At 41.6% G+C, this 15808-nt stretch overlaps 1 protein-coding gene across 1 annotated transcript in view; it reads right to left on the bottom strand.

Moving 5' to 3' along the window:
- The window catches only part of M1AP (meiosis 1 associated protein), a 13232-nt gene extending 5569 nt beyond the window's left edge, over window positions 1–7663 (bottom strand). Inside the window, exons 1-3 of the mRNA XM_005429444.2 lie at window positions 7400–7663; window positions 4244–4426; window positions 2449–2623 (exon numbers count right to left, since the gene is read on the bottom strand). Of these exons, the coding sequence (XP_005429501.1) occupies window positions 2449–2623; window positions 4244–4426; window positions 7400–7648 (607 nt within the window). The 5' untranslated portion in view covers window positions 7649–7663. The remainder of the gene's footprint in view (window positions 1–2448; window positions 2624–4243; window positions 4427–7399) is intronic.
- Between the last annotated feature and the right edge of the window lie 8145 nt (window positions 7664–15808).

Genomic DNA, 15808 nt, shown 5'->3' with positions numbered 1-15808 from the left:
ATTATTATTATTATTATTATTATTATTATTATTATATCAATTAGAGACCAGTCCATCCAAAGGCCAGGCATCCTCTTGATTATTTCCCCAGATTATTCCCACCTCAAATGTCCTCTCCACAGGGTTCAGTTAAATCAGTTTCCTCTGATTCTGAGACCTCAGCATGTTCAAAGCTGTTCTAAGATTTGCCAACGTGAGGTTTTCAAACTCCTGAAGTCTTTTCCAGCTGCACTGACCTGGGAATGAAACTGTGGAGGGGATATCCTGATCCTGCTCTGGATATTAAAAATGTAAGTAGGTTCAAATAAACCCTAAATCAACTAATGGAAGAAATATCCTCAGTGAAATGAAGCTCTTGATGAAGTGCTGCATCCCAATATTTATTTTCTAGTTCAATACAGCATCAATCTTGCACTTCCTGTACACTGGATCTTGCAAATTCAATGCTGTTTACTGTAACTTTTTAATAGGAAAATGGATTTTTTTTTTTCTGAAACAGAAGGAGGGAGCTCCAATGGGTATCATAAACTAGTTGGGCTCGTTTTCCCAATTATCTGACTTATTCATCCCCTGTTGCTTTTCTTAGAGAGCAAATAGTTCATCCACTCAGAAAATTAGAATTTCATCCCTTGACATTTCAATGGCTTTTTTTGTCCACATTTATATTTTCATTCTATTTACTGGATGAAAGGGCTACACAAAAACCCACATTTAGAAATAATTTGGGTGGGGTTTTGCTTTCCCTGAAGCAGCCCTGAGACAGAGAGGCACAGAGCATCTCCTCCTCTGTGAGCTGAGCCTTCCAAGGCTTCCCTGCAGGATTCCCAGTCCCTGCTGGGACAATTGACCAGAAATTTGCTGCAACCACGAAAGAAAATGAACAGCGAGAAACAAATAACTCTGTCTGTTCCTCAGTAAAAAACAGAAATAAACACTTTTAATCCTGTTGGAATCCGAAATACAAAAAATTCTCAGAATTTTTGGCCTGTAGGCCAAAGCTTGGAATTAAACAAAAGATTTGATCTGAGACTTTAGAAAAGGTTTCCAAAGTGCTAGAAGCAAGAATTTGGATTTGTAGTTTAAAGCAAAGGCATGTTGAGCTAAGTAAAAGAAAGTTGAGAGTTTTAGAGTTTAAGATATAGAAAAAATAAAAGTAGCAAACAAGGTCAACAAAGAAATCAGAATGCAGTACTGTGAGTTTGTGTGTCATAAATGCTTAGCTAAGAAAACTTACACTGCAGCATGGGTCCATAAGACAAAATATTTAAGGATTGGGTCTAAACCATAAATATCCTTTATTATTGCAGTGTTTTATTAGTCAATAACTCCTAAAAATTCTTGTGACTAAAGGTCTTAGGCCTTCTGAACCATGCTGTAAGGATATGAGCTGAACTCATCCTTCCTGCCTATGCAGAAGATAAGAAAAACAAACCACATCATCTCAAAAGCTCAGAAGTCTCATCTCTAACTCATTCAAAACTTAAAAAATCCCCATAGAATCCTCTCTGCCAGGCTGCACATTGCTGGGAAGAGTTACTGCCACTGACCAAGCCTCTTAATTAGCTGGTTTTTTGTCTTTGATACAGCTCCTGCTTACTGCTGCTGCTCTCCTCCATGCTCAGATGTGTTACCCCCATAACTCGATGCCTTTTTCTCTTTAACCCCCATAGTGAAGCTGTGTCACACATGAATTTTAAATAACACCATGAGCTGAAGTAACACGCTGCCAGTTCTTGGCTTCTTTTTCTGTCAAGGCTGGGATTGAAGCACTTGAGAGGGTATTTCATGTTCAGACTCAGATGTTTATTAGTTCTTATCAATGTCACAGTCTCACAGCAGTGAGTTCTGCAGCATTTCACTAACAAGCTACAAAATGGCCCCATCTCTCTCTCTACAAGGTCTTTTAAGGCTAAACTATCCAATTAAGAAATGACACCTAAATTATTTTCACTTTTAACCTAATAACTAATCAGTTGAAGTCCACAATGTGGACTTTTTTATCCAATGACACAAAACCACTAAACCCATGGAGAAGAAGGTGAAGAAGAAGGAGCAGCCTCTGCCCTAAAACCTCCATCTTGCTTTATATATATTGCTATATTCTAAAACCTAAAACTCTAAGTTTTGATAATACACATTTGTACTCAAACTCCACACCCACAATCCCAGTTCTATATTTTAATTTTGGAAGCCTTCTCCACAGCCTCAGGTCAATGCAGTGTTCTGCTGGGGGTCAGTGTCTGTCAGCACAGAAAATCTAAAATTCTCAGCATCCAGGACTCCAACAATGCAGGAGCTCTGTAAGTTCTATAAGCCCCAGAGAAGTTCTGTGGTACAAATTTCCTCCAGCCACAGCAGTCCCCACTGACCTAAGGGACATGAAGTGGCAGATGTTGGACTGTCATGGTGCCCAAAGCCATAACTTCCCTAAAAATGCCCTCCACTCACCACTGCTGGCCTCCTCTGCTGGCACACACTGCTCCACATCCTCAGGCTCCAGGAAATCTCTCTTCACAACCTCAATGACCTGTATTCTTCGCAGGCTCACCAGGTCTATGTCTTGTAACTTCTTTTCCAGCTGCTTTACCATGTCTCTGCTGGGCTGGCTGGTCAGAATTGTGATCTGAAACACAAATCAGAGCTTGAAGAAGTTGCCTCTACCCCAATTCTCTCTTGGGAGGTGAAGATGTTGGGTAGCACTGGTCTCATTTCTGAGAGAGGAGAAATCTTGCTGAAATATCAAAAGAAGATTTATAAGCTTTTTTTTTTTGAGCTTTGGCTCACATTTAAGCCAACATGAAATGGATTGAGAGGTTCACTGGTTTTGTGCTCTGTGCTTTGCCCTTGTGATCCCTGAGTCTCTGTGTGTAAGAAGGAACTTGTACATTAATTATAGTTCAGATAGACTAAACTTGGCTTTCTCCCTTGAAAGCTGAATGGGAATTTTGTATTTTTTTTTTATGTATCCAGTCTATCCTAAAGATATTTCCAAAGAGAGCAGCAGTAGGTGGGATTCCATCCAGTTTTGGTCTGATACTGAGAAAAGGAAACAAAAATTCAACTTACTCTGCATTAAAAAATGCTTGTGATGGGGAGGGGAGGAAACTGCAATCACTTAAGTATCTGGAGCAGAAAGAGGCCTTTTTTGAAACTTTTTTTTGGCCTTTTGTAAGGGTAAGACTCCCTCTTGCCTGTCAGTGACCAGAGCCTGTCCCTGCAGCATTTCTTACATCCCCTTGCAAAGAGAAGTACAATAAAATTGCATAATCTAGAAGAACTAGAAGAATAATTGCATAATCTACAAGAACTAGCCTAGAAGGACAGCTTAGGGGAATAAAAACTCCCTGTAGCCATGGATTAACTTAATTTTTAATGTAGCTTGTTCCTTCAAATATACTAGAAAATGCCCTAGATTTTGTTGTGTGTCAAAAAAGGTCTTGTGTCCAAAACATGCTCTGTTTGTTCCAGCCCCCAGCTTTTAAGCACAAATCACCTTTCAAATGGTCAGGAAAAATACCTTAAAGCCTCAAGAAAGGCAGAAAATCAGTAGAAAAATTTCATAGGCAGACACTGGGAGTGAGTCTCAATTGCAGCCTGATCACAGAGTGACTCTGTGAGACTCTGGAAGGGTTTAAAGACTTAAAAAAAGCAGAAAGACCTGGCAAATTTCACTTGTGGGAATCTCAATTTGTTTTTTATGACTGGCAGGTGGACCCTGAGCCTGGGAAGTCTGAAATGCAGGATTGTTTGGAGCTGGTATTTTCTGCTGTCCAGAGGAAAACACCATTCCTGTGTGAGTCCTTTCCCCTCCATAACTCCCTGTCCTTTCATGTCAGTTGATACTGCTTAAAAAAACACTTCCTCCTGTGAACCTTGCTCAGCTTTTTGCATTCACACATCTGGTCTCATGTGTCATTGGCAGCTTCCCTCCTCTTTATGCAAAATAACACATTCCTAACAACACAGCCACCAAAATCCACCAAAAGTGTGTCCACCAAAATCCACCAAAATCTATCAGATCCTGGACTAGGACAGCTTTCCCTAGATGTGTCCCCTTTTCCACAGAAACCTGTCCAGAGGGATTTGAGGACTTGATATCTTCCTTCAGGACTTCTGTGGATCTCTGTAACATCCAGAGTGCTGAATACCTAAACTTTTCTGCATTTTCACTGCACATTAAATACACATTTGTAAATCACAACGATGTGGGATGGCTTCCACTCCCCTCCCAGCATTTTCTTACCTCAACAGAACTATTTGTGGAGCCTCCTGCTGCTGTGTGCCTGCTGTACTGCTTGAACTGCTGCAATCCATCCTGCACAGCTTGCAGCACTCCATTCCCCCCCTGGGGGAAGCAGCCTTCAGCCGGGAGCGAGCGGAGCTCTGAAATGCAGGCTTGAACTCGGGCAAAGTTTTCTTTCACTTGCTGCAAAACAGGGTTCAGGGAGCAGGAAAGGATGGGGTCACAATCTGTCAGAGGTGGGGCAGTTCTCTTCTGTTCATTGGGCAGTTTACTTTATCTATTCCACAACCAATCCTCCCTCCAGGAGATCTCTGCTGTTCATGGGCCATTAATTATTAATTATCTTCTGTTCATAACCAGTGAGTGTCCCTGCATGGCTGATAAAATTCCATCATCCCATGGGGAGCTGCTCCGCCCAGGGGAGGAGCCAAGCATTCCTACCTGGATACACTCTGAGGTTTGGAACAGCACAGCAGCCTTTGCCCACTGCATTCCCAGAGGAGCAGCTTTCTGCTGCCCTGCATTCCCAGAGGGAGCCCAGGCCCATCTGCAGCAGCCCTGGAGCTGCAGAGGAAAACTCCCCCCTTGTGCAGGATCCCTGCTCCAGCAGCAGCACAGCTGGCACTGCAGGAGGGCTGAGCCCCCATGGGATGGGGCTGTGCCCCCCCTGACACACAGGGGGCAGGGCCTGCTCTCACTCTGGCAGGGTTGGTTTGTACTATTACACTTGTATTTTTAATTTTTCTAATAAAGAACTGTTATTCCTGCTCCCATGTCTTTGCCTGAGAGCCCCTTAATTTCAAATTTATAATAATTCAGAGGGAGGGGGTTTGCATTTTCCATTTCAAGGGAGGCTCCTGCCTTCCTTAGCAGACACCTGTCTTTTCAAATCAAGATAGCTGGTAAACAACATAAAATGTTGTAACAACATAATTTTATTGTTGTAAACAACATAAAATACCTCTCCATAATGTGGAGGAAGGCTGGTGGTCACTGAGAAGTCAGCTCACCTGAGCCTCACCAAGAACTCAGAGCTGAAGACAGACCCAGCAGCTAAAATGGTACATTGTGGCTACAGGAAAGATATTGAGTGAACTCTACTGAATTTATTTAAAGCAGTACAAGCCACTGCTGCCAGAGGTCACCTTCCCCACTGAAGAGGCAGCAGGTGAACATTTGACTTGTTTGCTTCAGGTGTGAGGAGCTCTGGGTCACTGAAGCACCCCTGAGCCCTGGTTTGCAGGGTGGGCTGTCAGTGGGACTGAGTGGGAAGCTGCAAAGGCTCTGCTCAGTCCTTACTCAGTCCCACATTAAATTTTTTGATGCTTCAATGCTGATTTCTTATCTTGCCACCATTTACTCTCCCCCAGAGTTATCTACTTTCATTCTGGCTTCTCTTTCTTTGCCCTCCCTGCCCTTTTCAGGGAGGCTTTATGGACTCTCCTGCAGTGGGAACAGAGACCATAAACAAGCAGAGAGGAAAGGTTAAACCCAGGGTAAGTGTATGTGACACTTCCCCATGTACTCTCCCCATCTCTATTTTCAGTTCTGGGGCTTTCCTGACTTCATGATTTGTCTAACACAGCTCTGAGAAACAGCTTCAGTACAGCAGCTGATGTCTGCTATTGGAATGTAGCAGCCAAAAAATCAGCAGAGTGAATACACAGAATGGCTTGGAAATTATTAAAATCATTGTAAAAATGTTTTGCAGTTAAACTTATCATTTGTTCTTGATTTACCAGCCAGAACAGAGAAGGGACCTACTCCTATTTAGAGGAAGAAAGGATAAAATACAAGCAGGTTCTTAATATTAAGAAATCCCTGGAGGATAAAGCAAATAAATGCAAATTAGGAACCAGGTACAGGTTTCACAATGACAGTTATTAACCACTGGATGAAATTATCAAGAGATGTACTTGATTACCCATCTTGTCTTCAGATCAAAACTAGATGGCTTTCTGGAAGGAAGTTTTAACAAGATAGGGGTACTTTAGTGAAATATAATAGCCTGTGATGTGAACATACAAAACAGTGATCTAAGGGCTCCTCTGCCTTTAAAAACTGTGACTATCAAAATGAGGAATTGTTGTTTAAATAAAAAAGACAGCTGATCAGAAGCAGCAGTCATAATATTATCCTTGTCACATTATCTATAACCTTTCCTACCAAACAAACACCACCATTAGCTAGAGTCTTCTTGCAGATCACATTTGCTAATTTACTCTTGACCTCTGGCTTTTTATTTTTCTCAAGATGGGAAGACTTGACAAAACTCTTCAGAATGTTTCCACCATAAAGTGGAAGGGTTAATCCTGTGTGTTTACACTGATGCTGTCTAAATGGGAGTGCTCAGAGTGATTATTTCTAACAGGATGATTTCAAAAATTCTTGTGAACTTTAAGATGCATATTTGTATTTCCAAACGATTAGTGCAGAGCTGCTGCTCACTCTCCATCTACATTTAATCCTGTGCAGAGCCCTAAGTGAGAGCAATATTTGTTCTTACTGACTTTGATCTCTGTATTTAAAATCTGTGGGGATGTGGCACTTAGGAATATGGTTAAGTGGTAGATTTGCCAGGGCTGGGTTAAGAATTGGATTTAATCTTAGAGGACTTTTCCTGAAATCACAGAATCATCTGGATGTTTCTCAAATTCAGCACAGATATATATAGATAGATAGATAGATAGATAGATAGATAGATAGATAGATAGATAGATAGATAGATAGATATTCAGCATATATATATATATATTTAATTTTTTTTTAATTCTGCACCTTTCCCCTTCAATATTTAGAACCTCTCACACATTGGTAATATTTGTCCAGCTCGAGCTGTGTGTGATAATTCTGACAGAGAAGCAGTGCAGCACAAAGCAGCGCACAAAAGGTGCAACAGATGCTCCAAAACAGATGTTTTAGGAAGGAAGAGCACAAAACCTAATTGATCAGGTTGACAGATCAAAAATGCCACTCCTCCTTTTCAACTTCATGAAATTTCTGAAATTTCATGAAATTCACCTCACGGCGAAATGATCGTTTTGAGAACGGCCGATTTTTAAGATGTGAATTTATATACAGATTTTTAGTTATGAATTTAGATATAAATAATTAACTTTTTTTTTTCCCAGAGCAGCAGCACAGCCTGGGGCATACCGTGAAGGGCAGCAGACACTCCTGCTGGGGCTGCACCACGTAGAGGCTGAGCAGGGGCACCCTGCAGGGCCCTGCCAGGCCACAGGCCAGGCACAGGACGTTCTCCAGAGCCTCGGAGAGCACGGAGCAGGTGCTGGCCCAGCCAGGGGAGGTGGCATCCACCACCAGGATGTGGGATGGCTGCTGGCTGGGGGCTTTGGCAGCAGGGAAAGCTCTCCGTGCTTCTGAGGGGAATTTTCTGGAATTCATGGCTTCTGCACGTGGGTGTTACGTGCACGGTGATGCATCTGAATGGGAGAAATAAATAAAGAACAGCAATGAGTGAGGTTCTCTCTTAGAACCCTGATAAAATTACTGAGAATTTCAGACTTTCTCTGCTAACAAGCACTGACCCCCAAAAGAACACTGCATTTGACCTGAAGCCATAGAGAAAACTTCCAAAATTAAATTATAGAACTAAGATTATGAGCGTATAGTTTAAATAAGAGTGTGTCATATCACATAGTTGAAAACCTAAAGTTTAAAGTTTTAGAATATATAACAAAATAAAAATTTTAAGGCAGAAGCTGGTCCTTCTTCTTCATAGATTTAAGTAGTATTGTGTAATTAGATAAAAATGTTCACATTGCAAGCCACAAGTAGTTAGTTATTAAGTTAAAAATTAAAATTTTAAGTGTGTAGTTCAAATAAAAGTGTAAAATATCACTTCAGACACTTAAGTGATTGCAATTTTCTCCCTTCCCCATCACAAGCATTTTTTTAATGCAGAGTAAGTTGAATTTTTGTTTCCTTTTCTCAGTATCAGACCAAAACTGGGTGGTGGGAATCATACCTACTGCTGCTCTCTTTGGAAATATCTTTAGGATAGACTGGATACATTTAAAAAAATACGAAATTATCATTCAGCTTTCAAGGGAGAAAGCCAAGTTTAGTCTATCTGAACTATAATTGATGTACAAGTCCCTTCTTACAGAGACTCAGTGATCACAAGGGCAAAGCACAGAGCACAAGACCTGTAGATGTTCCTCCAGTGAACCTCTCAATCCATTTCACATAGTAAAAAACTTAAAGTTTAAAATCTAAAAATGTAATATATATATATATAAAACAATATAAAAGTTTTAGAAGAAAAACTACTTCTTCTTCTTGAACTTCTTCTTCCTCTTCTTCTTCATGATTTTAAACAATATTGTGTAATTAGATTTTAAAAATCCACATTACAAACCACAAGTAGCTAGTTATTAAGTTAAAAGTAAAAATAATTGAAGTGTCATATCTTAATTAAACAGTTTATACTTAAAAACCTTTATGGAAAAAAATACAGCTCCATTTTAAATTTGTCAACATAAAATACTGTAAAACTCAGTTTGTAAAACTGTAATATAAATAAAAACTAACCAACATCTAAATCCAAATTCTGCACCCAAACATAAGGGAGAACAGTCCCTGTTCCTTCACCCCCAGCAGCACGAGACAAGAAGCTGGAAAAGCCAAAAGAGGCCAGCAGGATGGAGCAAGAAAATCCTGCACATCCATGAAGTTTACTTTGTGGGTAAAATTAACTTTGTTGTTTGGTTTTTTTTTTACTTTTTATTTATTTTTACTTTGTGAGTGTGAAGAACCAACTTTTGTCTTTCTGAGTGTCAAACACTTGTGATGAGCTCCTCCAAAGACCTTGAATTTGATTTTTGTTCCCCACCCCTATCTCCCTTCAACCTTAAGCACAAGAGAATTTTCCTGTTCAAAAATGCATTTTTTACTTCATGAGCAAAAAGCTTTTCTAAAAATCCTCTCTTCACTAAATCCACGCAAATCATTCAGTCTGTTTGTAAAGATACAGGAAATCTGACAAGTGTTGGTATAACTGCACACATCTTGTTATGAACTGGGAAAATTTTTTTCCCCACAGTTTTGTTCCCAGCAGAATTAGTAAAAGTTTTTGGAAGGATTTACACAGTTGGGCTCTGGCCTGTCATTTGTGGGGTGTGTTCAGCTCACACAAACAGCTCTTTTATGGTCTCCAAGGAGACAAGATGCTGCATTTCCTACAGCCTCCAGCACTTTGGAGTAAGAATTTCTGTAAGGCTTGGGAAGAGCAAGAAATGAGTTTTTATCTGGCTGAAGAATCATCAGAAAAAAAAAATAAAATCTGAATTTCTAGGATTCCTTAGGATGCCTGTCAGTGCAGGCAAAACAAGAGTGATCACAGCCTGAATTTCAAAACTGGGATTAACACTTCAGAGCTGATGAAAATGTTATAAATACAGATATAGATCATGTTATAAATACAGACTTAGATCATTAAGGTATCTTGCTTTTATTAGTCCTCTGGTATAATTTGATTGCCAAATGCAAAACTGCCAGATATCACTTTAATCAGTGTCTCTCCTGAAGCTTTTCAATTTTCAGCAGAGTTTACTCCATTACTTCACTGAATCTGGGAATGGACTTGTCTGTCTGATTTTTTTCTGATGAGGTTTCAGTGCTACTGAACTCTGCAAGCCCCCAGAGCTTCCTCAAACAAGGAAACAAAACCCATCCTGTCAGAAATCCACAAGAGCTGGGCTTTAGCATTGGTTTCAGAGAGGAAAATTAGTTTTGATGCTGAAGCAGAGAGAGTTTTCCTAATTTTGAATGAATTATCTCATTCTTGGCTCTCTACTTATTTGTATTTCCAAACTATTACTGCAGAGCTGCTGCTCATTCTCCATCTACATTTATTCCTGTGCAGAGCCCTAAATGAGAGCAGTATTTGTTCTTACTGACTTAGAGTTCTGTATTTAAAATGTGTGTGGATGTGGCACTGAGGAACATGCTTAATGGTGGATTATTAAGGACTATGCTTATTTTAAATTGGTTTTGTTAAAATAGATCTCTCACCAGCTCCTTACCAACTGATTTTCATCTCTTCATAACTGTGGTGTCTCTGCTTAGCAATATTAATGTGATTTATATGCATCTCTCTGTACAATACTTGACAATATTTAACCTCTTTTATAGCTCTAGTGAGGCTGGAGAATGAAGGAATTCTGTGGTAAAACAATTCGGTGGTGAAATGACATTTTCATTTAGGTATTGGGTGGACTGACGGAGCCCATCCCGAGGGATCCTCCACAATTCCATGAGAATTGGGTAAACTCTGAGTTCTGGCAGCTGATTTGACATTAAGTTATTGCTCAATAAAGCAGAACTCTCCAGGTGTCAGGGCTGGTGATGTGCATTTTGCTCAATGCAAGGAGACACAAATTGTGCAGAACTAGAAAGAGGCAGAAAGGAAATTTCTTTATAGTGAGTGATTTGTGACTGCTGAGGACATTCTGCAGTTGTACATCACCCTATGTGCTTGGTTTGTTATAAAAAAAAATTATTAAATAATATCCAGGTCTAAAAAGATGTAGCACCAAAGCCACTGGTTAAAGAGGATTGAGGATAATTGGTTTTAAAAAGGTGCCATTTTCAGAGGAAGCTTCAAACCCTTGGGAAACAGGAATATTCTCATGTGGAAAACAAATCAAGCTGCATAAATGAGGGTTTACTAAAGAATAAACTGGCTGTGCAGTGTGGATGGCCTCTGGTGTGAAGAGTTTTTTCCACCTAGCCTAGAAAGGAAGGTATTTCTTTTGAAAGGTCAGGATGAACAGAAGAATAAAGAGTTCTCAGAAAATCAATCTACTGAAAACAAAATTATTCCAGACCCTATGTAATAGAAGATAATATGTGTTACTCTATTCATCAGTGCTATAATCAATCATAAATAAATGGCTTTAGGCTTGTGCTTTTATTGACATAAAATCATCAAACCTTAGCAAGAATTGTCACTCCATATTAGTGTTAAAATCACTCATTATAACCTTTAGAGGTTCTTGGTTTTTTTTTCTCAAAAGAAGAGAAACACTGTAGGAGTTTAGAAAAAAGTCATTTTTAAATCCTGACTCAGTAAATATGAGTAAAAATAACAAAACCTTAAGAGAGCAGCAGAACAAGGACAAACTGCTGCACAATTCCCAGGTGGAATTTTGTGGAAAAGCAGCCACCTCAAACCTCACCAGGAGAGCTGGGCTATCAGGGTGCTTGAGTGACAGACTGGAATTGCCAGAATTCAATTTCTAGGAATTGTAATAACTCAGTGATCAGATCATGGGCACGGCTAACGAAGCCTCACGGGGCAGCTGCTCCATCTTCCCTGGCATCTTGATTGGGAATCTGGGCTGACACCTTGTCAACACACCCACTGTAACCCGAGAAAAACCTGTATAATTCATGGGCAGGATAAAAACCTGCATAATTCATGGGCAGGGCGTGCTGCAGGCAGGGAATCACCACTGAGGCTGCAGGGAAAATCCTGGGATACACCCAGTGCTGGAATTGTCCTCCATGGCTCCTACAACCTCAACTCTCCTACCCTGGATGTGGCCTCAGAGTCTGAAGTTTCAATCTTACTGTGACATTTTCATATTTCCTGTACTGTTTTGGAGGGTTTTTTTTAAAGCTTTAGGCAGCAACACTCCCTCAGTGGTGGCTGGATCCTGGGAGAAAGGGAAGGCAGAATTTGTCCCACAGGAAATCCTGTGGTGTGTCCCACCTGGAACAGCAGGATGTGCCAAGGTGGCTCTGGCTTTTGAGGTCACTGCAGGGACTGGGAGAGCTCTGCTGGGATGGACTGGGACTGGGACAGCTGGACTGGGCTGTACTGGGCTTTACTGGGACTGGGACAGCTGGACTGGGCTGGACAGGGACACCTGTACTGAGCTGTATTGGGGTTGGGACACCTCTACTGGGCTGTACTGGGACTGGGACAGCTGGACAGGGATCAGGACACCTGTACTGGGATTGGGACAGCTGTAGGGGGTGTACTGGTGCTGGGTCAACTCTACAGGGGTTAGGACAGCTGTACTGGGCTGTACTGGGATTGGGACACCTGCATTGGGATGTACTGAACATCTACAGAGGTCAGGACAGCTCCACTGGACTGTACTGGGATTGGGACACCTGTACTGGGCTGTACAGAAATTGGGAAAGCTAGACAGGGATTGGGACACCTGTACTAGGATTGGGACACCTATACTGGGATTAGGACACCTGTACTGGGCTGTACTGGGATTGGGACAGCCGTGTGTACCTGAAGGGTGGCCAAGCCCCCAGAGGGTGTCAGGGTAAACCAGCAACTCTGCTGGGCTCCCTCACACCTCATCCTGTGTTTCCCAGACATTCCTCCTTGCTGCCATCCATTTTCCCTGCCCCCTGGACGCTGTGGGAAGGATGGACAGGGAGGGAAGCACCGGGTCCAGCTTTTCCCCCAGCCTGGGGCCTTGATGGGGCGTTTTGGTGCTGCAATTAAAGCAAAATCAGGAATAACCTCCTTTGCCTGATCTCTGTTTTTTAAGGTGCACCTTTCATCACTGAACTGGGTTTTCCCCCACATTTCCCTTCAAGTTTGCTCCACACCAACAGCACCCGAGGCTGCTGCCCTTGGATGCCTTAATTGCATTTACAGAGGAAATGAGGACTAATTATTAACTTCCCACGGGAGCAACTCCCACGGGAGGTTGATGTTTTTCACTTCCCAGCTCCCAAATACCCTCACAAGGGTTTCCCTGAGGGATTTGGGGCGAAATTTCCCTGAGGAATTTGGGACAGAATTTCCCTGAGGAATTTGGGACCAAATTTCCTTGAAGAATTTGTGATGGAATTTCCCTGCAGGATTTGGGGCAGAATTTCCCTGAGGGATTTGGGACCAAATTTTCCGGAGAGATTGGGGCTGGATTTTCCCTGAGGAATTTGGGATACAATTTCCCTGAAGGAATTCAGGACCGAATTTCCCTGAGGAATTCAGGACCGTATTTCCCTGAGGGATTAGGGACAGAATTTCCCTGAGGGATTTGGGATGGAATTCCCCAGACAAATTTGGGACCGAATTTCCCTGAGGAATTTTTGATGGAATTTCCTTGAGCAACTTGGGGCAGAATTTCCCCGAGGGATTTGGGATGGAGTTTCTCTGAGGGATTTGGGACAGAATTCCCCTGAGGAAACAGGAGCTGAGTTTCCCTGAGGGATTCGGGTCCGAATCTTCCTGAGGGATCTGGGACAGAATCTCCCTGAGGGATTTGGGATGGAGTTTCCCTGATGGATTTGGGACCGAATTTCCCTGAGGGATTTGGGATGGAATTTCCCTGAGGAATTTGGGACAGAATTTCCCTGAGGGATTTGGGCTGGAATTTCCCTGAAGGAATTCAGGACCGAATTTCCCTGAGGGATTTGGGATGGAATTTCCCTGAGGAATTTGGGGCCGAGTTTCCCTGAGGGATTCAGGACTGAATCTTCCTGATGGATCTGGGACAGAATTTCCCTGAGGGATTTGGGCTGGAATTTCCCTGAGGAATTTGGGACAGAATTGGGCCGGGCCCTGCCCGGTGCCGCCGCCGCCGCCGGCGCTTCCCGATCCCGGCACATCCCGGGGCTGTTCCCGTGGGATTGCCGCCATCTGGGCTCGGACCCACCTGGGCGGGGCCGTTTTCCCGGTTCTGGCCCAAATCCCGGGTAAATCCCGGGTGAAGCCCGGGTGGATCCCGGTCGGGCGGGGCCTCCGCGCATGCGCAGCGAGCACTTCCCGCAATCCCCAATTTGGGGTACTCGGGAGAACCGGGATCGCTCTCCTTCCCAAAAATTGCATTTTGAGACCTTCCCAGAGCATCCAGCACTGGTTGAATTGCTTTTACTTTCACCATTCAATCACCCAAAAGTTAATTTTGCCAAAATTAACCCCGGCGAACCTCAATTAAAGCCAAAGGGTGTTGGAATTTTGGGCATCTGGGATTGGAAATTTATGGCGCTTCAAGGAGTCTGGAGGGACCAGGAGATGCAGAAGGGATTAAGGGATGGAAAGTTGGGAAATTCCCTTTTGAGAAAAAGATTATTAAATGTTGGAACCCTGGTTATTGAGAATTTTTCTCTGCTGACAGGCGCTGACCCCTGAGAGAACACTGCATTTAACTTAAAGCTGTAGAGAAAGTTGCCAAAATTAAATTACAGCACTAAGATTATGAATGTATAGTTTAAATAAAAGTGTGTAATATCACATAGTAGAAAACCTAACGTTTAAAATTTTAAAATATAGGTAATATATATATATATATATATATATATATATAAAAATTTTAAGGCAGAAGCTAATCCTTCTTCTTCATAAATTAAAGTAGTAGTGTGTAATTAGTAAAAAGCTCACATTGCGAGGAACAAGTAGTTAGTTATTAAGCTAAAAATAAAAATAATTTAAGTGTAATTTCTTAACTTCTTCTTAAAAATCCCTCCTTGAAGGGTAACTGTGTATTTTGGAGATAAAAATTTCATGGCATCAATTTGCAGCTGTGCCAGTTTAGTGACTGCAAAAGGAAATTTCTCTAGAGGGAATGTTTTTACTGGATATATTTAACAGAGGGAGCATTTTTACTGTAAATTGAGTTCTTGAGATTTGGGGTTTTTTTTTCCTGTTTATATTTTCACTCTTGACTTCCAGCTCCGTTGTGGCATGAGGGAAAGGATGAGTAGGGAATCAAGGGGGGCAGGTGGACCCTCAAAAAAAGGGAGTTTACAGCCTCAAAAATGCCTGAAAACTCACTGGGAGGGTGTGTGTGTAAATACTAAAACTTTTAAAGTTCCTCATCTTTATACCTTTATATATTTTTTAGGTATTGACAATTGACAAATATATATAAATATATAAAATATTTTTATAAATATAAATAAAAATCAATAAATAGATATATACATATACATAGACACACACAGAGATACACATATATATTTACATATTGACAAAATTAATATAGGTAAAAATTGTTTTAAAAACAAAAACCGTGTCTGCTGTCTGATATACAGGATTTTAGCACATAAGAAAGCTCTGGCTATAAAACCGTAGGGTTTGAAAGAGCAAATATAATTTCTGTATTTATAAATTAAAATAAAAAGTAAGAAAAGATCAAGTCCGGGACGGCGTCTTGACTTCAGTCGCTGCTGCCACCACGTGGTCAACCTTAGGAACTGCAGCCTACCATGACTCAGTGGTACTACAACCAAAAAACCCCAGAAAACCCCACAAAACCCCTTCGAACCGAACAAAAAACCAACAACATCACATCATAATTCCACCAAAAACCCCCCAAAAAAGCCGAATTCCCGTTCCACCCGTAATTAAAAGTGGGATGGAACAAAGCAAACGGCGCATGCGCAATGGCCTTCCCTGCAGAGTGCTGCCGCCCTGTGGCGAACGCCCGGTACTGCAAGTGGGCGTTTTGTCCCGTTTATTGCGGATTTTTAGGGGATAAAATGAACATTCTAGGGAGAAAAATCTGAGTTATCTGCGCTGGAGAAAATTAAGAATTTGATGTGAAAGTGAGGAGATTAATAGGAGAT

This window comes from Geospiza fortis, unplaced genomic scaffold (assembly GCF_000277835.1).
Source record: "Geospiza fortis unplaced genomic scaffold, GeoFor_1.0 scaffold62, whole genome shotgun sequence".
Classification (NCBI taxonomy): Eukaryota; Metazoa; Chordata; class Aves; order Passeriformes; family Thraupidae; genus Geospiza; species Geospiza fortis.
This window is presented reverse-complemented; position numbering and strand designations above follow the sequence as displayed.